Raw genomic sequence first — 21631 nt, forward strand, 5'->3', positions numbered from 1 at the left:
CTTCACAACGACAGCTATGAATTCTCTTTCATTTTCAAGATTAAAACAAGTATTATTTATTTATTTACTTTAATCTTTTAATATTTTATTAGTTTAGTTTACTTTTTATTATTTGTTATTTTGTTTGTGAAATTAAGTTTAAATCTTCGGTTGAGAATTTTAAATCTTTAATTATCTTATTATCTTTAACCAAAAATCTTTTTGTGCTATTCTTTGCCAAAATTTATGGGTCGGCACGGCTAGGTGTGTTCGTTTGAATGGATCGGTTTGATCCGATCCAATTAAGTAAATCCAAACTGATTTCAGTTTTCAAAATATGGATCCAAATAGTCTAAACTAAATTCAAATCCGATCCGATCCGATCAAATTACAATTCGGTTGAATCAGTTTTTATAATTCGGTTTTCAAAAACCATAACATTTTAAAAGGACATAGAATTATAAAATGATCTAATTTTACAGAAGAAACAAAAACAAATTATTTACTTGTGATTTAAATTAACAACCACTAAGAAGACATATTATAGTTTATTATTTAATAGATAAAAAACTTTTGAGAGAAAGTACATATTAATGTTTTTTATTAGGTGAAACCTTTTGAACTTATTTAAAAAAATTATAAAAATAATAAATAATTATAGATATATTGAAAATAAATATATAACAAATTGTTATTCGGTTTTTTTGACTATTCAGTTCTTATTTTATAAACCAAAACCAATCCGAAATCTAAAATAATAATTCGGTTTTGTTGAAAACCAATCCAAAAATCTGAATATCCGAATCAAATAGGCCAATCCAAATTGTCCAATTGGACAATTTGGTTTTATCCAAATAGTGAACAGCCCTAGGCACGACAATCCGATCTGATTTAATTAATAATTATCAAATAATCTTACAATTTTTTTTTCTCTTAAGCAACTCTTTTTTTTTTTTTTTTTTTTTTTTTTTTTTTTTTAAATTGTATTCGATAAACAATAAACATTTTATTGTTTTTCATTACCTATCGGGTAAATAACATAAAGTCATTAACTTTTTTTTCGATTTTGACACAACGTTTTTTTATTACAGTTAAGTCACTATATTTTCAGTTTGGTATAATTCTGACTGCTTGATCGGTTTGTTTTAGATCATTTAGTTGCTAAAGTGGCATGATGATGTATCAAAAAAAGTGGCGTAAAAGACACTATGTTTTTATTCTTTGTGATTTTGACACTAAATTTTTAATATTTTTTCAAATTTGACACTAAGTTTTTTATTTTCTTCAATTTGCGACATAAAATAAATAAACATATGCAAATATATAATTGCTCCATATTCCCTATAATATAATAAAAATATATTTACCATAGATTAAAAAAACATAAACGGAATAAACACATGTAAAGATATAATTGCTCCATTTTCTATACTTGGATTTCTTTCTATTTTTAAACTCATTACACTATCCTCAAATGGGGTTTCATCACTTTCTTCCTACCACCCAAGAACCTCAAAAACTGTAAGGTCCTGAGAATGGATCTTACCAGTGATCAAACGCAAAAACAAGAATAATAGAAGAAAAGAAAGAAATCAAGCTTGCACACGTTCTATTGCTGAAAATAGCTATTAAGCCCACCAAAATACTCTATCTATACACAACCACTATTACAATGCAAAACCTAGACCAAACCAATAATTGGGCCTTTCAATCTCCCCCTTGGTTTGGTGCTAGCTTGAGTTTAACCCTTATTGACTACCATAACGTCCGCTTGCCCCATCGCCCCGTTCCACATACGGTTATTCAGAATCTCAGCCACCATGGTTGTATATACCTTCGCAGCATCTTCAAAAATATCTTCTACAACCAATATCTGAAAATTGCTTAGGTGATGAATGTCCCACTTATGGAATTGTAACAAATCTCTTCGGTCATAGAGTCGGATACATCCATTCTTGAACTTGATTACAGCAGCTGATGTAATCTAATCGAAAACCTAACACTCCATTGAGCCTAGAGATCCGTCTTGATAGTTCTGAAGCACAAGGAACTGTTTAAAATGCTTGGTTGCAGGCTACATCACAATTTGCAGCGGTTTGTCAGTTTTAGGATCAATAATATCAGGATGCTCCAATATAACGGACTCAGCAGTTGTCATGGCAGGAAACCCCTTTTTAACCTGATCTTCAAGGAAGTGTTTAAACTGGGTCGCCTGTGGATTGTTTGTGAGATTAGAAAAAGGAGCTCGTGACAATTCTGTCAGATCGACCCTAGTCCATGAATTGAAATCATGACTATCTCTGTAGAGCTTAGAGTTGCCACTCTTTCTTAGCACGATCCACATCTTGAGAGGATCATGAAATCCCCAAGAAACAATTACCAATCTATCACCGAATGTATCTCTGAATCGAACAACCTCAAGATCAGTCACTGTAATTGCAGGTTCATACCAAGAAGCATTATGGTTAAGGTTTCATTTAAACAGCAGTTGCCCCTTCTTAGCTGCTTCCTCCTGTGCATCGCGAATTATTGCTGAGACATGAGGGGCTTGGGGAGGCTCATCTTCAACATGATCAACAACCCCTGATGTATGACCAGTTGGCATAGAAATAGGAAAGGCTTGAACATGAAGATTGATTTGGTGTTCATCAGCAGACGTTTGATACTTATCACTGGAGTCTTCCTCAAGCTTCTTCTTTAGATCAAAATAACTTGAAGTCAAAAGATTGAAATGATCTTGAAGATCAGAAATCTGCTTCGACTTTAGAGCTTTGTCCTTAAGAAGATCAGCTACTTGTACACCGAGATTTGAATTGTCAAATTGAAGTTCAGATACTTGAACATTAAGCTTTGTATTTTCAACTTGAAGATGTGAAACACGGATATCAAGCTCAATGTTCTTCTGACTAAGAACCGATATCTCCTTTTGTAGCCCAGGAAGAGTGAGATTGTCTCCTCTAGAACTGCCATCCCCAATAGAAATACCTTTACCGCATGGGGGAGGCATCAAAAATTGCTCCTCAGCCAAATGTATGGCTAATCTTACAGAAGCGTCATCGTGATCAGATTGAAGAGGAGAAAACCCTGGTGGAATAGAAGATCCACCAACTTCAAAAGTGGTGTCTAGGCCCACAGTAAACAGCTTGGTTGTAGTAAGACTGGGAGTAGTGGTAGGTGGTACAGGAAGGCCACTAACAAGATTTGTAATTAAATCACTTTGCCTTCGATCCCTTCTTCTTCTTTTCAACAGGGGTTCACCGGTCTGTGTTGATGTAAGATCACTTACAAATGGCTCTATAATAGGAGAAACAGAAACAGGAGGAGGAAATCCCGTAACCGTCTCCATTGGAGTGGAAGTATTAGCCATTTGGTTTGAAGTAGGAGGTGTAGTTTCAAGAACTTCATTAGACTCCCTTGTCTTTGTTGTTGGGGGAACAACTTCATCGACATTTTTAAAAATCGTGTCAAGATTCTCGTTCGTAACAAAATTAGCACTACTAGCAAGAGATGCAGCAATTTCATCATGATCAAATCCGGTAAGATCAAGATCATCAAAAGAATCATGTTTATCTCCCTCAACTTCCATCTCAGACTCGACATCCATACCCTCAAGACCATTTTGAACACGAGTAGATACTAAACCATGTTCTTCTGCCACATGAGCTTCGGGGGTAGGAGTATCTTCCTTTTCAGTATTCTCATCATCAGATACAGTAATAACAACGTCGTTTGGAGATGATTTCTCAGAAGATGCAGGCTCAGAGGATGCCTTGTCAGAGGATTCATAAGACTCTGAGGATTCATTCAGTGCGGTGAACTTTCCAAACTTCTCTAAAGGATAATTTCCTTGAAAAATAAATTTTCCTTTCCGGTTCTGCTTGATAAGCCCTACGGTGTGAGGACCCAAAGATTATATATCGAGAGTATCGCCTTCCTTTATCATATCCGGAAATTGAGCATTGATAAACAATTGAATGAACATGGGATACAATAAGAAACTATCCCGAGTTGAGGCTCTAATGCTCACAACAAGCTCATCCAAGATAAATCTTGAAAAGTTGAACTTTATTCCTGCAGCAAGGGAAACAATTGCTCCAGTATTCCTCATAGAAATTTCATCAGCTCCTGATCTTCTTCCTGAAATGCAACTAACAAACACATGCGCCAGAAATCTCCAATACGGAGGTAAGAGCTTCTTTAAAGTTGGAGGTGAAGTGCCTTCAAATCGCATCTACATTTCTCAGCATGCTCAATTTGATGAGAAAACATTTCCATTTACCGATCACTCTGTGACATCTAACTTAGCTGCCTTGTTTTTGCATCATTTGATGAGCCAGTTTCTCATCCATTCTCGCCAACCCAACAAACAGCTAATCAACCCATTATATCCGTGACAATCATCATGCCTCCACATTGCACCTTATGTCCTAAGGACTCGATTTCCATCGTCCCACCTGCTACTTCGACCAACCTCACGCCACTTGATACATCACCTGGTATGTCATTGTCTCCCTCACCGTCTCATTAAACACCAATTCCGAGATCAACTCACCCTATGGTAACTCGATCATGCTCCGGTATCTTCTAACCCAAACATTTTGCTGATTTTGCATCTCTCGGAAAACGAGTCTATCTCATGCTTTGATGGCCTCTCACATTCCTAAAGGCTTCAAATCCGCCGCAAAACACCCACATTGGTTAATGGTGATGGAAGAAAAAATGTCGACTTTACGGTCTAATCAAACCTGGGAATTAGTTCCAAGACCTCTAAATACCAATGCGGTTGGATCAAAATGGATATTTCGCATAAAATTCCATTCTGATTGTTCGAGCAATATAAAGCACGAATTGTAGCACAAGGCTTCACTCAAGTCCCGGGTCTTGACTATTCTCATACATTTAGTCCGGTTGCCAAAGCATCTACGGTTCGCATTGTTGTTTCCATAGCAGTCATGCACAACTGGTCTTTACACAAATTAGATGTCAATAATGCATTCCTTAATGGAAACTTAACTGATACAGTGTTTATGGAACAACCTCCTGGATTTATTGATACTAACTATCCCTTACATGTTTGTCGCTTAAAAAAGGCATTGTATGGTCTTAAACAAGCTCTACGGGCTTGGTTTCAACGCCTAAGCATTTTTCTCACTGACTTGGGTTTTTGTTGCGGTCGTGCTAATCCATCTTTGTTTGTCTTCAAACAAGGCTCCATTTTACTTTACCTCCTTGTTTATGTTGACGACGTTATTCTAACCGGAAATGATTCTCCTCTCATTCGTACTTTTATCACTCAACTGAATCATGAGTTTGCCACAAAAGATCTTGGATACTTGAGATATTTTCTAGGTCTTAAAGTTACTTATATGGATGATGGTCTATTTCTCACTCACGCCAAGTATGCACATGATATTCTCACACGAGTAGGTTTGTTGGATTCCAAACCAACTAGCACACCTTTGTCTACATCTGAACAACTCACTACGACGGGAGTTAAATTTGAGGATCCAGCCCTATTTTGATCCTTGGTTGGTCAACTTCAGTATCTTACCATCACAAGGCCTGATCTCTCTTAAGCTATGAATCAAATAAGTCAATTTCTTCACGCACCAACTGTTGACCATTTTCAAGCTCTGAAACGCATTATTCGCTATGTCAAATGAACAATTTCCTTTGGCTTACATTTTCGACGACCTCACTCAACATCCATCATTGGTTATTCGGATGCTAACTGGGCTCGGTGCATTGAGACACACCGTTCTACTTATGGCTATTCCATATTTCTTGGCAGAAATTTAGTTTCTTAGAGTGCTAAGAAGCAACCAACTGTCTCTCATTCAAGTTGTGAGTCACAATATCAAACCATGGCCAACACTGCTTCTGAGATAGTCTGAGTCACGCACTTACTTAAGGAGCTTCATGCTCTACCGGTCATGATTCCTACCTTGCTTTGTGACAACAAAACTGCTCTATTTCTCAGTCATAATCCTATCTCACAAAAACGCGCCAAACATATTGACATTGATTATCACTTTGTTAGAGAGTTTGTTTCCTCTGGAACCTTCGCACCAAGTACATTCCCACTCATCAGCAACTCGCCGACATCTTTACCAAGAGTCTTCATAGACCTCTTTTTGAACAATTTCGCACCAAGTTTTGAGTTTGACCTCCACCACTCAACTTGACGGGGGTATTAGCGGTACTTATCAAGATAATTAGAGATAATTACTTTTGTATTCTAAACTCTTATCTTTTAGGCTAGTTGTTTTCCAAATGTATATCTTATATATATATATATATATATATATATATATATATATATATATATATATATATATATATATATATATATATATATATATATATATATATATATATATATATATATATATATATATACATTTGGAAAACAACTAGCCTAAAAGATAAGAGTTTAGAATACAAAACGTATACACTTTTTGAGGGAAAATAATTTTATAATATATATCAGTTATTACGTTTATACGGTAAAAATATCATATGTTTGTTACAAAATTAAGACTAAAATGATATAAATAATTAGTCAAAAAATAATAGGTTAACGAAATAAATAAAATATCATTGCTTTGTTTTTGTTCTAGTTGTTTGCTACTCTTTCTTAATAAAAAATATCGTTCTGAAAAACATAATAAAATGAAACGTTTTTAAAACTTTAATATTTAACTCAGAAATATCCTTATAATCACAAAGAACAACTTTTTAGTAAATCTAAGAGTGATGAAAATGAAATTATTAAAGTGTTTGATTCAAAATTAAAAGTTTAACAAAACTCTATCTGTTTTATCTACAATATTCATTGATAATCTTTAATGATTACAATCTCTACATAAATAGTTATAAATTATGATATTTTTGCAACAAAACCAAATGATTATTTTTTTCAAACTTACAATAAAACTATTTTATGTTTGTATTACTTATAAACAAACCCAATTATATAATTATAATATTATATACACACACTGTTATGATTCTGTTTCCAAATAGACTGCTACCAAACTAATTAAGACATTTTTGTCTCCGGTTCTATAATTTTTTTTTATCTTCCAAACCCGGTTCCAACCGGACACAAAACCTTAGAAAATACAAATTACAATCATTGATTGAGTCGACTGATTTTCAAAATGGGCCAAACTTCACTATTCACTAAAGAACAAAAGCTTAGCTTGCTATGGAAACTCTCATTTAAGACCATGTCTCATATCTACTTAACATCATTCAACAATAAGACAAACTTCAATACCATAATGTACAATATTTTAATGCATAAACTGTTAGATCACCCAATGATGAATCAACTTTCAATGCTTGTGTTTCTCTACTGATTTATAGTTTTTTCGTTCTAAATCCATATTTCCTTTTCATCAATTTGTATTTTATATCAACCTTATTTGAAATTACACACATATAACTTTATGAAGATCACTTTGCTATATTTTAGCGATTCTTATATTTTTACATGAGTTGTTTGCACTTTGCATGATCACGAATAATTATATGGATGAATGCATATATTATAAGGTAAATTTTGAAAAAATCCATGTCCCATTTAGTCCTTAATTTGGTGTCAATATGGGGTCACTAAGTTTTAGATTTTGTCCAAATCCAGTCCTTTTAATAAAAAACAATTAAACATGACCAAAAAGTGAAAAATTATATTATACTATATATTAAAACAAATTAGCTTAGAAATAAAGTTTCTTTGTTTCACATTTTTGCCATAAAGTTTCCTATTTTAGATTTTGACCACCAAAAGCTTAGGAATAATATGGTATTGTGTTTCACACTTTTGCCATAAGAGTTTTTTAGTTTAGATTTTGGCCACAAGATTTTTCTATTTAAGATTTTAGTCACAAGAGTTTTCTATATTGACATTTTTGGTCCCTATACTTTCATATATTAGCACTTGCCATCCCTACTTTGTACAATGACACTTTTCATCCTTCTATGTTGTAAAATATCACTTTCATCCCCTCAAATTCAGATACCAACAATTTCCACCCCTTACCTTTCATATATTGGCAGACTTACAAGTTTCACCCCTAGAATTTCATTTGCCCCCCCCCCCCCCCCCCCCCCCCCCAACCTAGAATTTGGTTTGTGCCTAAACTTTTGTATGTTAGCACTTTCCACCCCTACTTTGTAGAATGACACTTTTCATCCCTCTATGTTGTAAAATATCACTTTCATCCCCTCAATTTTAGATAACAATTTCTGCCCCTTACCTTTAGTAAATTAAAAAGAATTAGAAATCAGAAAAAAAAAAACACGTCCAAAAAGTGAGAAATTAGAAAGAATTAGAAATTGAAAAACAAGTTTACTTCCTAATCTTTCCCACTATACAAACTCGATTACCATAATCAACATTCATCGTTTCTAGAAACTCGGTTTCAATAACCATCTTAAATATAATCTTAAGTACATACACATCACCACCCTCACTAGAAACTCAACTCCTCAATTCCATTCCGTATGCACGATTCCATTCCATTTCCTTCATCCGTAGTTTTCCGATCATCTTCTTCAACTTTAATCAATCCAACAACTTCCTCCAAGCATTCATGAAACCGGAAGCAACTACAAAGATGATCATTAGTTATCCCCGCCACCTGCATGAACGAATAGATCACCGTGGGCCCCACACACCGGAATCCCCTCCTTATCAAATCTTTACTTATCACATCCGCTTTCGGTGTTTTCACCGGAATCTGTCGAGGGTATCGGAATCTACTAATGATAGGTTTGTAGTTCACAAAGCTCCAAATGTATTTGTCAAACGACCCGAATTCCTCTATCACCTGACACAATTAACAAAACCTGCAAAAAGTTAGGGTTTGCTTGATACCCTTCGTCAAAAAGTACAACTTTCACTGCATATTGTACAAATCAAAAAAGCTACCTATCAAGTCATGTAGTTTCTAGGTGGGATCTTTAGGTACAAAAAGTTAGGATTTTGTTGATAGAAAAAAGTACAACTTTGACTGCATAAGGTACAATCCATAAAGATGGTTGTACAACTTTGACTACATAAAGTACAAATCACAAACATGGTTGTTGATATTGAGGCATGTTGGTATAATGGCATAATCTTTCCTAACAAAAAGGAAAAGGGTATTTACGTCTTTTGCATAAAAGGTTAACCTTTATCGCATTTTGGAGGATATGATGTAGTAATTGTGATTTAGTTTTTTTTTTGGAAGAAAGATTAAAAAAGATTGCCAGCGTAACAAATTGAATTTGATTGGAAGGATTAGGTTTGCATGAATGAAGGTGACAGTTGAAGAAAAGATTAAAAAAAAGAGAAAAATTGGGTCAACTTTATACAGAAAATTCATAAACAATAATACAAGTTGAAGAAACCCTAGGACCACCATTAATTTACAATTGCACCTACTCTACCAGATCTTAATCATTTCATTCAAATATGTCATGTCATGAATAAAAAAGTGTTGGCAATAAGTGAACAATAGGCCCATTTAGATCTTGATTCTTGAGACATGTACAACTTTTAATGCATCATGTACAATCCCCTTGAAGCAGAACCGATGTGCCTTCGAGGGCAAATTTGTCAAAAGTCATTCTTTCTATATTAAGTCACACAGTAACACTCACATATATATATATATATATATATATATATATATATATATATATATATAGGTAACCACATTAAGGGGATATCTTTTTTTCTTTACCATTAAATGACCATTTTACCCTTCATAGCTACAAGAGTTAGAGGATCTACCTTGGATATTTGACGAGCATTTTCGACTATGGCCCGCAGTTTAAGCTCTGAAAGCAGAGAGCTTGCAGCACTCCCGGGTCCCACAAGCTTCTTTTCATTTAATTTTCCAACAACCAGAGGATCAAAATCAACAAAAACTTCCCTGAATTTGATTGATTACAATTTCATGAGACAAAAGGACTAAGGGCAAAAATGTCAATAATGATAACTAACAGAGTACCTGAAAAGATGACGTTTATTCAAAATGGAAGGCCATGTAAGCTCTGATAAAGCCCCAGAAAGCACAAGAAGCTCAAACAGTTTTCTACATTTGAAGAAAAGATATATATGAATTTATAAAGTGGTCTTTTTTTTTTATAAGTAACATATCAATAATCAAGATCGATTGAACGCATACTTGTCATCATGCACAGGAACTCCCCATTCTTCATCATGGAAAATGGTGTAAGATTGATCTAGTTTAAGAGATGCAAAACAATCAGCATTTTGTTGAAAATTACACAATGTTCACAAAATCAAAAGAAAAAGACAGAATCAATAGCAAATGATTATAATACCTGAACTTGATGTTACCCAAGAACACCTTTTCTTGGGTTGTAAATCATGGGGTGAAGTTTCTGAAGCACTATCAACAACAAGAGTTTTTGGTTTTAAACCCAATTGTCTCCTCCCTCTAACATTGCCATTTGTTCTGTAAATCCTACCAGTAGATGCTCGACTTTGAAATGAATCAGTGGATGCATCTGAAGAACATGAAGCATTGAGTGAAACCTGTCTGCGTAATATTGAAGGAACACCTGTGGAGCTAAAAGGAGGTGATGATGCTGCAATTCCTCGACTCTTTGCCCCTATAGACCCCTCTTCTGGGGACATTTCGGTCTTTTTTGATGTCTTTGATATGGGTTTTCGTGTGGTTAAAGGACCCAGAGATTTGTTTCCAGTAAGCCCTAGGATTGATCTTGATTCTGACTCGGTTACATTCATAGACCTAACTCTTGGAGCTCCAGACATCAAATGTTAAACAAATCTTATTTACCAGATTTACCCCTTCAAGAAAATGAGATCTTAACAGATCATGATCCTTGGAACTAATCAAATGCACAGTACCGAATTCACTGAAACCAAGATTGAATCTTTGACCCTTCAAATCTCACACAAGCAAAACATCGAACACCTTGTGGGCATTAAAATTTACTCGGCATTCAGTAAAAAGAGGGCTATCACCACTTCACTGAAACTAAAATCCTTCGATTCACCTCCATATACAGCCTGCCTTTTCAAATTATCAAATTTTGGAACAGCGTATAAGGATAAAATGCCTGGTCAAACATAAAACATAGTCACCATTTTCACCAAATCAAGAAAGTTCATAACTTTCTTCAGACATCATCATAATTTATACACGCGCCATGGGTATTAGTTAATAGAAATCCACATCGGGTAACTTAAGTTTTGTACATATCTACAGCTGTAAGGGAAGTGCTTCGAATCGGGAATCATTTGAATAATTAGCCTCGAAAAAAGATAAATTCTATGACACACTTCCAATGAGAGCGAAATATGAACGGGAAATCTGTACTTTTGCTTATAATTTTCACAAATCATTTAGGTAAAGCTGACATATTTTGTCTCTTTTTTCTTGTTGCAAACAGATATACAAAGAAATATAGAAATGAGGCTTCGGATCCAATGTAAATGTTACCTGTCTCATGTTGCGGAAATGAAAGATGTCTTCCTTCTGAGAAGGGGAATGCGAGTGATTCTCTCTCTACAGGAGTCCTTTTTAGAGAGAGAAAGATCGAGCAGCAAAATGATGAGTGAGAGCCAGAGCCAAAGGAAATCAAGAGAGAGAGATTGCACTTTTGCTGCCGATAGTTTCTTTCTTCGTTTTATTCTTTTTCTTTGAGCATTTTGAGTCCCTTTAATTTGAATTCAGCCAAAAAAGGTCCTTATACTTTTATTGTATTTATTGCAATTTTTGTTTAGATCTTGTTTTTATATCTTTTTCGTAATTCAAAATCTCATAAGTTTAATTAACAAAAAGAACTTACATTTTTTTGTCACTTTCCCAATTCGTTCATCCACGTATACGCAACGTTGTTTATAATTCAGCTATATAATAAAAGATTTGGCCCACCATACATGAGCATAATAGTAGAGGTTTGAAATTTCAAACTTCATGTTCATGATTCAAACTGTTTAGAAATTTTACGATTGATCTTTCATTTCATGTTGTGGGTTTTGAAGCGGGCTCGATTGTGGGTCGGGTTAGATGGTACTGTTTATCATTTATTATTTTGAGATATAATTTATTATAAATTTTGAAAAGTTTGTTAATGTATATATTTTCCACCTTGTAACAATCAATTTTAAGTAAATTTGTATGTATTGATGTCAAATATCTATAATTTTCGATATGTACTCTAGATAGACCAACGTACTCTTTAATATTTAAAGAAGTTCAATGAAAAAAATTATTCACACAAAAATAAGCATTTAACATGGTATCAAGCGAACTTCACACATCATCTCGTTTCTTCATTTAGTTTTCGTTGCTCTCCTCCCATCTCTATTCCTAAGGCCTAAAATTAAACAGTGTACCCTTGCTACAATGGTTTCTTTATCTCATAACCATGGCAAGTGTTCAATCATTAACTACAATATCGATTGACAAACAATATGGAATTACAAACATCAATGCTTTCATCCCTCACTTTTGATCTTTACGAACTCAACTATGACTCGTGATGTGAATTATTTGAGACTCGGTTCATTGGATTTAGTGTACTTAGCCACAATTATGACATAACCTCATGCAAGGAGTAAGCTTGATTCCATCATTAAGTTACAGATTTAGGACATTATCTCCAAATCACTCTATCAAATGTTTCTAAAGAAAAAAAGACATTACTCGGGCAATCTAACAATCCTCTAAGACCTTTTTGCGATAAAATAAGAAGTAGGTGACATCTAACTCGGCAACAAACTATGCAACATCACGCGTGCGGACCTCTCCATCATATATTGTTGTAAATGATGTGATATCAGCTAAGGGTTTTTGGGTCTTAGTGCCGAATTTGGATCGTAGATATGGAGTGGTGTTGTTAGTGAGTCCCCGATGAGATCTTGATCTACCATCATAGAACAAAGTCGTTAGAGCCACGTAGGGACTGTGCCCCAAGAGTCGGCTCTAACGATCAAATAAGATTAAATAAATATATGAGATGAGATGGTTTCTCTTTGAATGAGAGAACCATCTTGGTAAGGAATGGGGGTATATGAGCATAGTTGAGGTTGATGTATTAAGGTTCAAGAACCTCCTCATGAAGGAGATGATGTTTTATTTATAAGGCTAGGTCAAGGTCAATTAGGTAAGACATTAGGCGAGCCCAATTCAGGTCGTTTATCCAAGGGGTTGATGAGGCTGCCAAGCATGTCAAGCAATAACTAGGTTGTGCTGCCAAGTTGCTAGTGGGATGGGGCTCTCAAGAAGTATTGGCACATTGGCGCTATGTAGGTCATGTCAATGGACCTAACATCATCAGTAAACATAGTAAAACTATGATTGGTCTCCATGAAAATCTTGATGCTACCATCCCTAAAATGAAATTTGTCATCTATATGATCAATGATTGTCGGACAAGTATGAACATATTCATAACATTACATGACATCGCTCATGTCTTCCATCTTTTATGTAAGCTCGATATATGCTTTATCTCGATGAACACCATTTTCTAAACCTCGACAACATCAAGTGTCCTACCCTTGACCATTCCTCTTCGTTAACGGTTTAAGACATTATGAATTTTACCATATAATTAAACTAACAACAACGGAATTAGGGCTTTGGCGACATAAATATTAATCATCATAACAATCGTAGGAATAATTTATGGTTACAAGGAGTAGTAAATCACGTACTATACTATCACGATACCCATAAACATCAATATAATCGTACAATCCCATTGTCTTGGGTTGCCTTATAACTTGGCGACCCGGAAACAACCTCTATTACAGTAACAACACCAACATGGTGAGTGGAAAATCTACTAGTAACAGTATCCTCAGCCAATCTCATATTTTCTCATTTGTGTCGAGAGATGTAAACATCATCCCCTGTGATCCTTCCACCGCTCTCAAATTTGCTTTCAAATGTTTAATACCATGTCCTTAAATGATTATAAAGGTAATAATTACTATATTGTCATTAGAGCGACATCATATCTTCATGTGGATCCATGTATAGTTTTTTGTTGGTTTTTTTTTTTTTTTTATAGAAGTAGTATTTCATATAATTTTGTTTGTTTTGGGTCTTCTATAATGTCATATGATTGTGACCATGAGTTACCGAACTCATATCTCCTATAAACCTTTGTGATGTTCTCATAACATCATTAAAAATTTCTTTTATTTTGTCAATTTATTGTATAGTAGTTGCGTTGAACTGTTACTCACTGTTGTTCCTCGTAAGTATTAGACCGACTAATTGTCAATGTCTAAATGTAAATGGGAGTTAATGGAGAATAGTTCCCATAGCTATAACAAAGCAATGTAATATTACTATAAATAATATTGTTATTTTGGGTTACACATAAGAACAAATAGAAGTAGATATGTAATTATATTTATTTGAGGGGGTTGTTTTATTTATTAATTAATAATTTAACTAATTGATAGTAAATAAATGAAATATGGAATATTCTATAATGATTTGAATACCATATATAATTATAGTTTTATTTGGTATTTATCAAGATTGTAAAAATCGTTCGGCGGTAGCTCAGTAGTCGACAGACGATAAGCGATTAATCAAGGATCATAAATTATAAATAAAATTATTTAAAAAATTAATATTTCCTAAAAAATTAACTATTTGAAAATTTTAAATTTTAAAAATATGAAAATTTGAACATTTTAGTATAATATTTTAAAATTTCAAAACTTCAAAATTTCAAAACAAAAATTTTTGGTGTAATATTTAAAAATTAAAAATTTTGAATTTTTTAAATATTTTCCGCCTATGATCGCAAAGACCCGCCAAGCCCAAGTTTGACCAATTTCTGCCAAGCACCCTAATCGTAATCGGTTCAAGGTCGCTAAACGATTAATCGCCGATTAATCGGGTGCCAATGCCGATTTCTGTAACACTGGTATTTATCTCTAGGGTTTTAAATCACCTTTATATAAATAAAGTGCTATAATTATGGTTTATAGATAGATGAGATATACACCTCTAAGCTATAAAAGTTCAAAATACTCAAACCTTATGAGAATCCCGAATAATCGTCTTCACATCATGACCATCTAATTGTCACGTCGTGACCGAAGAACAAAATCAAAGTTTCGATTATGTTTGAGTTCGAAGTTTGAGGATTGCTTGGATCTGGTTCTTGTCTGCGTCTTGGGTGCGATCACAGAATAGGAACTCTCGTTTGGGTTCCCTAGTTCAATCCACTGGCTCGACAAAATAAGAAACCAACTTAGAAATCAAATGTATGTTTTCTTTAGAGTTCTACTAAGTTGCATAGACTAGAGAGTTTATATTATTTGTTTTTTGGAAAAAAAAAAAACATCTTCAGACCTCTTATTGTTGCGCGGCGCAGCACACGTGCAACACTTTTCATCTCACAGTTGTTTGTTTTTCAGAAGTCTTCGAATTAAAAAACCTCTGCGCGTGTTCTTCTTAGCGCAACATTTGTTTTGTCTCTTCCTACCTCCTCTTTTTCTTTTTTTTTTCTTGCTAAAATATTGAATATATATTGCTGAAATCTTATTTCACATTATTTTGTTTTGTTTGTTTATTCTTGTTGATTTTTTATATTAAATAATAATAATTTTTTGATGAAATATCATTATTTTATGCTAAAATATATATATATATATATATATATATATTGTTAAAATATCATTATTTTTTGCTGAAATATTATAAATTCTTGCCGAAATGTCATAGATTATTAAATTTTTTATATTAAAAAACTATTTTCGGATTATAAAATTAGTTTATTTTAATTTTTAATATCTGCAACAGCATGCGGATGTTAAAAAACAAACACACTTGTTATTACAGTTTGCAGTCATTTGGTTCACCTCTTCTACTGCAGAGGGTTGCAAAGGTGGTCCGCAGACTTTATTTATTTTTGTTTCAAAAAAACAAACAACACCTAAGTGTCTTGTTTTCTCTAACTTCTTGTTAGTGTTTTAATAAAATCTAATGAAGATGGATTAGATGTATTGGAACCAAACTCATTCTTATGTTATGTTGTAATTGTTTTGTTTTCTCTAGTTTCTTTCTAGTGTTTTAATATAATTTTTGTTGTTCTAAAAAAAATTCTTAACAGTAACTTGTATAAGATTTTCTTTTACTGTCAATAGTTAATGGATGTGTAGAGTGTTATTCACCTTTTAACTATGGTAGCATGCATGCATTCATCCCTTAAAATATATGACGTTATTTTTTAAGTCATTTTAACAACCTTTCTATCATCTATAAATCTTAACTTTTTTCGAACAAATACATTATATAAAAGCTAGCTACACACGAGCAGAAAACAAAAAGAGACATATGGTTCATGAGCGGGTTTTGTAATCATCTCAGTAACGAATCTTAGTGGGAGCCCAAGATATTTTACTCCTTGAACTTTTTTGACACGATGAAAATTTTTTAAGAGAATTTTCGATATAGTATAATTTTTCCAACGTATTTCTCCTAAAATTACAAATGTTATCTTGCCATTTTGTTTTGGATCCACCCTAAACAATACATTCTAATTTTATTACGCTTACGATTCTTAATACAAAACTAATTAAAAAAAAAATTAAACTTTTCTAATTAGCCAGGTGTCATCTTGAAGTCTATTTTGAGCTGTATATTGGTATCAAAAAGGTGACCTCTTAAGTTGAATTTGGATTATTATATTATCAAGTCATTTGACTGGTTACATTTATGACCAATCAGCGTTGATTTTCTTAAATAAGATAGTTATTGTCATTTTACATAGTGGAGGGTGTTTGTAGCATGTTAATTGAAAGTAGAGGGAGTGAAATTGATATCTAGCGAAGGTGATGACTCCGAGAACCGGTAGTATTACCGGCTATATCCAGTTTTAACTCGAAGTGTTTGGTAAAGCATTGAACAAAAGCAGAGTGAACAAGGTTCGGCCATTTTAATGAAACAAAACAAAATTACAAAACCATCCAATTTCAATGTCACGATACATAAATAACAACACCTCTGCCTCATGTGTTGTACGATATGCATTCATGGTTGTACCTTAAACCGAACTCAACGACATACAACTATAATCGCAATAATATAGTTTGAAATGATGTTTTGTTTCATTCATTCCGATAATTTAAGATGCATCACATGTTGTACGTTATGTATTTATAGTTTGTACCTTGTTGGCTTGCCCTAAAGTGTATAAATAGTCGACCATTTGGATGCTTTGCCTCGTTAGTTACCATAGTTTGAAATGCATCGTGTGTTGTACTTTATGCATTCGTGGTTGTACATTGTCGGTTTGTCATAAAGTACATAAAATAAAAGTATTGATCATATAAAGTATGGACTTTTTGAAATGAATGTGTTGTGTCACTCATTCGGATATGGTTTAAGATGGATCACATGTAAGGTATGCATTTATTGTTATATCTTGTTTGTTTGTACTAAATTACGTAAAATACAAGTATAATTATATAAAATATAGACGTTTTGAAAGTAATGTTTTTGTATCATTCATTAAGGATGGGTTACTATGCATATTTGCTTTACCTTGGTGGTTTGTACAAAAGTATAGTTGTTAAGGCATCAAGGATTGTTTATTATGCATCTGTGGTTGTACTTTAGTGAATTCGCATGAATCGTGTACTAATTGTTATGAATGCTTGATTCATCCTCCCAATAAGCTTTAATCATCACGTGTCCTACATTATGCATCCCTATTGCACTTGCTAGATTGTTGAAAATTATAACCGTAAAATGATTATAATCGGAAAGTTTGTATTGTCAAATTATTCTATTTTTAAAATAATAGAAAGAAAGCTTATATTATCATGAAATTCTGTTAGAATTAAGGATTCGAATAACAATAAAACTTAGAATACTTTTGAGGATCATGTATAAACCACTTTCTAAATTTGTAATTCAACCTTAAGTCTAGGGTTACATGAATTAAGATCCTGGGATAATCCAAAAAAAACAATTCTAATCATAAGCCTAATCAAAATCTCAAACACATGATACTTATAATACTTTGTTATGTTATTATGTTATTGAGACAAATCCGGTTGGATATAAGATACAATTATTTTCGTTATGTTTATGCAAATGCCAAAAAATGCTTTATTTAACGGTTTTTAGAGTGAAACAATGTGTCCGAAGGAATTGACGCAATCCTTAGGTTTGGTGGGACCGCCGCCAATGACTCTGCCACTTGGTACCTACTGAGGGCAATGTTCATTGGAATCCGACCATGGGGTGTTGCTTTCTGAACAGTGTTCACCACAGCTCCAACATTGAAAAATAGTCAAACAGAACTCATCTTATGTTAGTATATCTCACATCGGTACAATACAGTTTTATAAATGATTATATATATATGTTGGAGTGTTCTTTCTTTGAAGAATCAATAAGGGTTTCATGAAATTTAAATTTATTAATGAGTATATTTTTGTGTTCTTTTTCCATATTTTCAATTGAGATTGTATTTGATTGAGGAAAAGCACATATATCATCTTGATACGGCATGTGAAAATGGATCACTTTTGCGAAATTTTAGTTTTGCAAAATAATGATTGGTTTGCGAATATTTATATTAATGGTTTTGACATATTTTTTTAGTGACATAAGTCGCGTAAGTAAATATGAATCTGGGATTTGTTTTCCACATCTATTGAGTTTGCCCGACACTATACATATATCATCCCAAAAGCCATTTTGTGGAGTAGCGTGTGGGCCTTCTTAGTTGGGTGAACAATATCTCATAATCTCTCAATTTTTTTCTAAGAAAGTCCAAATTTTCAATCATGTTGAAGCATTTAGTTTCTTTTTATCAAAACAACAAACTTTTCCATCTATCTAATAAAAATTAAAAGACATGAAGTTTAAGATGATGAGTTGGCAACAACCCATTGGACCAAAGTAGGAACAGCAAAACCTGTCGCTGCTTTCTTCTTATCATTCCAAACAGGTCCAGCCATGTCAATATGCAACCATTCCACTTTTTCATCAACAAACTGTTTCAAGAAAAGGGCGGCAGTAATAGAGCCACCCTGGCGGCCGCCAGTGTTCACCATATCAGCCACCCCTGATTTCATTGACTCCCAGTAACTCTCCTCCATCGGCAACCTCCAAAGTTTTTCTCCGGCCACTTCCGAGGCGGCAACCACCTCTTTCGCTAGTTCATCATTCGGTGTAAAGATCCCTGAAAAAAAAAGAGTCAAAAAAAACCACCATGTGATTGTTTTCATAAATTTCGAGTTGAAATTACTTATTTGCCCTTTTATCTATTATTACTACCTGCAACTGAAGGCCCAAGAGCAACTATACATGCTCCAGTCAGTGTCGCCAAATCAACAATCTACACAAAAAATTAATGATCATGAGGGCATTTTCGTCTTTTTCCATAAAATAGAAAGAAATATATATATATACCTTACCTTATCTACACCTTGGTTACAAGCATATACTAGCGCATCAGCAAGGGTAAGTCTACCTTCTGCATCCGTGTTGTTAACCTGAAAAATGACCATATTACCCTTCTCTCTAACAAAGGAACCAATGAAAAAAATTTACCTCAATTGTTTTCCCATTTGAAGCTGTTAATATGTCCCCAGGCCTCATACCTGTCCCACTTATCATATTCTCACAAGCTGCTACAATAAAATGAACCTGAAATACCAATATAAAATATATAAATATACATTTAAAAATAATAATTAAATAAATAAATTTACCTCTACCCCTGGTGGTTTAATTTGCGCAAGAGCTTTTGCAGCACCTAAAACCGCCGCAGAGCCGCCCATGTCAAACTTCATCAGCTCTATTAAACAACCAGGCCCAGTCTTGATGTTATAACCACCACTACAACAACAAATAAATTCTAAAATTTAATTTCATCAATCAATGATGATGATGATGATGATGATGATTATGAACCTGTCAAAAGTCAACCCCTTCCCCACCAATGCAAGTTTGGTTTTAATGGATCCAGTGGGAGGTTTATAACATAAATGTATAAATTTAGGAGGGTTTTCAGAAGCAGCAGCAACACCAAGAAAAGAACCCATTTTCAACTCTTTACATTGCTCTGTGTCAAGAATTTTTGCACTAAAAACATCGCTATATGTTGAAGCAATCTTTTCAGCCTCTTCCGCTAATACCCCTGTTACAATCATTAAAAAAGAAAAATGAAAAACCACATTTTAACTCTATGTCTCCATCAACAATTGAAAATGAGAGGATAACGAACCAGGGGTAAGTACATTGGGAGGTGCATTCACAAGCTCTTTTCCCAAAATTACCCCTGAGCAAACATGCTCTGTGTACTTGAGTTTCTTTTCTAATTCGGGTCCACCTCCAAGGTTAAGAAAGTCAATTGACTTGAGAGAAGGTTTCTTCGACTCGGATTTAAATCTGTTATCTTCGTATGTCCCTAACAATGCACCTATAATAGAAAAAAAAATGAAATTAAGATGATATATAAAGAAAATATAAAGGAGGTTGTTATTTCTTGAATGGAATATCAATATACCGGTTGCAATTGCTGAAGCTGTAGTGAGCTTCAATTCAGGAGTTAAGTCTTGTGAAGAAGCAAGAGCAACAGCGACATTGTTAGCTTGAGAAGCTTTAGCAGATGAAGCGACAGATTCACCAAGACTTCGATAAGCAGAAATGGAAGAAGATGAAGTTATTGGGGGTTTTCCAAGCCCAATTAAGCTGACCCGTTTGGTACCAAGACCCGGAAGTCTAAGAACAGTTGATTGTCCTACTCTTCCTGTGAAGTCTTCCTCGGTTGATACTTCAGATAATAATCCATCTAATTGGGAATCGAGCTTCTTCAGGAGAAGATTTTGGAACTTTGAGTTTTCGTCTTTTATCATGTCTTTTTCGGTTACACCAACTGCTAGAATGTCTCCTTTCCAGTCGACCAAATCGATGTCTTTTGTAGCTAAAGAGATCTTTCGTGTTTCAGAAAAGAGAGAGATTATCAGATTAGGATAGGAAATCAGTAAAGGTTATGAAATTAGGATAGTGTGTAATTGTGTATGCTTATTGGTTAATTTCTTAGACAGATAGACGCACACAAAATGATAAGCAATTCGTCGAACAGTTTAAGTGCATTAATAAGTCAAAAGAAAGAACAAGTTTGAGAGTGGGACCTTGGGGGCTTCGATTTCGGCAGGATGAGTGAGGCCAAGAGTCGCCTTGGCAACTGTATGAGCCATACGTGTCGCTCTTCGAGAACAGAACAAGGGATTTACAGAAATTGCAGCAGTAGAGACTGAAAATGAAAAGCGCAGATTCGGAATAGATCTAAACTTGGTGAAAATGAAGGAAGACGAAGAAGTTGAAGCAAGCAGAGTAAGAGAGGAACATGATGCTAGTCTAATGGGAGCTGCCATTTTCAAATTTAAGCAAGTGAAGTGTGTATATGAAGGCAGGAAGGAAAGAGTCAATGTGGAAGATGAGAGAACGATAATTCGATGAGATTGATGCACGTTACAAGCAAAGCATTAAGCATATCATTCGGCGTTTCTCTCTGCTTCAAAGATAATGTCGCATTTCGCAAACTTTTTTTTTTTTTTTTTGAGGTCCATTCTCAAGACCTTAAAAATCATATTTAACAGTATAATTGAAAA

General features: G+C 34.0%; 2 protein-coding genes across 4 annotated transcripts; both read right to left on the reverse strand.

Annotated features, from left to right (window-relative positions):
* Positions 1 to 8298: 8298 nt before the first annotated feature.
* LOC145005490 (DNA glycosylase superfamily protein) lies at positions 8299 to 11633 on the reverse strand. 3 transcript variants are annotated; one of them, XM_078964575.1, is made up of 6 exons: positions 11466 to 11633; positions 10321 to 11032; positions 10161 to 10218; positions 9984 to 10067; positions 9764 to 9905; positions 8299 to 8816 (listed from the first exon to the last, which is right to left on the reverse strand). In XM_078964575.1, the coding sequence occupies exons 2-6, from the start codon at positions 10772 to 10774 to the stop codon at positions 8460 to 8462; spliced, it is 1095 nt and encodes a 364-aa protein (XP_078820701.1). In that variant the 5' UTR covers positions 10775 to 11032; positions 11466 to 11633; the 3' UTR covers positions 8299 to 8459. The 3 variants fall into 3 exon arrangements, with proteins under 3 accessions (XP_078820701.1, XP_078820700.1, XP_078820699.1); XM_078964574.1 differs by having other exon boundaries at positions 10321 to 11036; XM_078964573.1 differs by having other exon boundaries at positions 10321 to 11082.
* Positions 11634 to 18625: 6992 nt separating this feature from the next.
* Positions 18626 to 21569, reverse strand: LOC145004772 (leucine aminopeptidase 1-like). Its single transcript, XM_078963759.1, has 9 exons — positions 21152 to 21569; positions 20524 to 20950; positions 20242 to 20436; positions 19929 to 20154; positions 19727 to 19853; positions 19566 to 19661; positions 19430 to 19507; positions 19290 to 19350; positions 18626 to 19194 (listed from the first exon to the last, which is right to left on the reverse strand). The coding sequence occupies exons 1-9, from the start codon at positions 21392 to 21394 to the stop codon at positions 18875 to 18877; spliced, it is 1773 nt and encodes a 590-aa protein (XP_078819885.1). The 5' UTR covers positions 21395 to 21569; the 3' UTR covers positions 18626 to 18874.
* Positions 21570 to 21631: the final 62 nt, after the last annotated feature.

The sequence above is a fragment of the Lactuca saligna genome, chromosome 7, assembly GCF_052625555.1.
Source record: "Lactuca saligna cultivar CGN05327 chromosome 7, ASM5262555v1, whole genome shotgun sequence".
Taxonomy (NCBI): domain Eukaryota; kingdom Viridiplantae; phylum Streptophyta; class Magnoliopsida; order Asterales; family Asteraceae; genus Lactuca; species Lactuca saligna.

What these genes read in the sequence shown, in the direction of transcription:
- LOC145004772 (XM_078963759.1), bottom strand. Translation starts at nt 21,394, where the DNA reads ATGGCAGCTCCCATTAGACTAGCATCATGTTCCTCTCTTACTCTGCTT. An exon ending in TCCCAATGTACTTACCCCTG is followed by an intron (nt 20,155 to 20,241) that starts GTTCGTTATCCT and finishes TGATTGTAACAG; the next exon opens with GGGTATTAGCGGAAGAGGCT. An exon ending in CAAATGGGAAAACAATTGAG is followed by an intron (nt 19,508 to 19,565) that starts GTAAATTTTTTT and finishes GTCATTTTTCAG; the next exon opens with GTTAACAACACGGATGCAGA.
- LOC145005490 (XM_078964575.1), bottom strand. Translation starts at nt 10,774, where the DNA reads ATGTCTGGAGCTCCAAGAGTTAGGTCTATGAATGTAACCGAGTCAGAA. An exon ending in GTTCCTGTGCATGATGACAA is followed by an intron (nt 10,068 to 10,160) that starts GTATGCGTTCAA and finishes CTTCAAATGTAG; the next exon opens with AAAACTGTTTGAGCTTCTTG. An exon ending in AATAAACGTCATCTTTTCAG is followed by an intron (nt 9,906 to 9,983) that starts GTACTCTGTTAG and finishes AATCAAATTCAG; the next exon opens with GGAAGTTTTTGTTGATTTTG.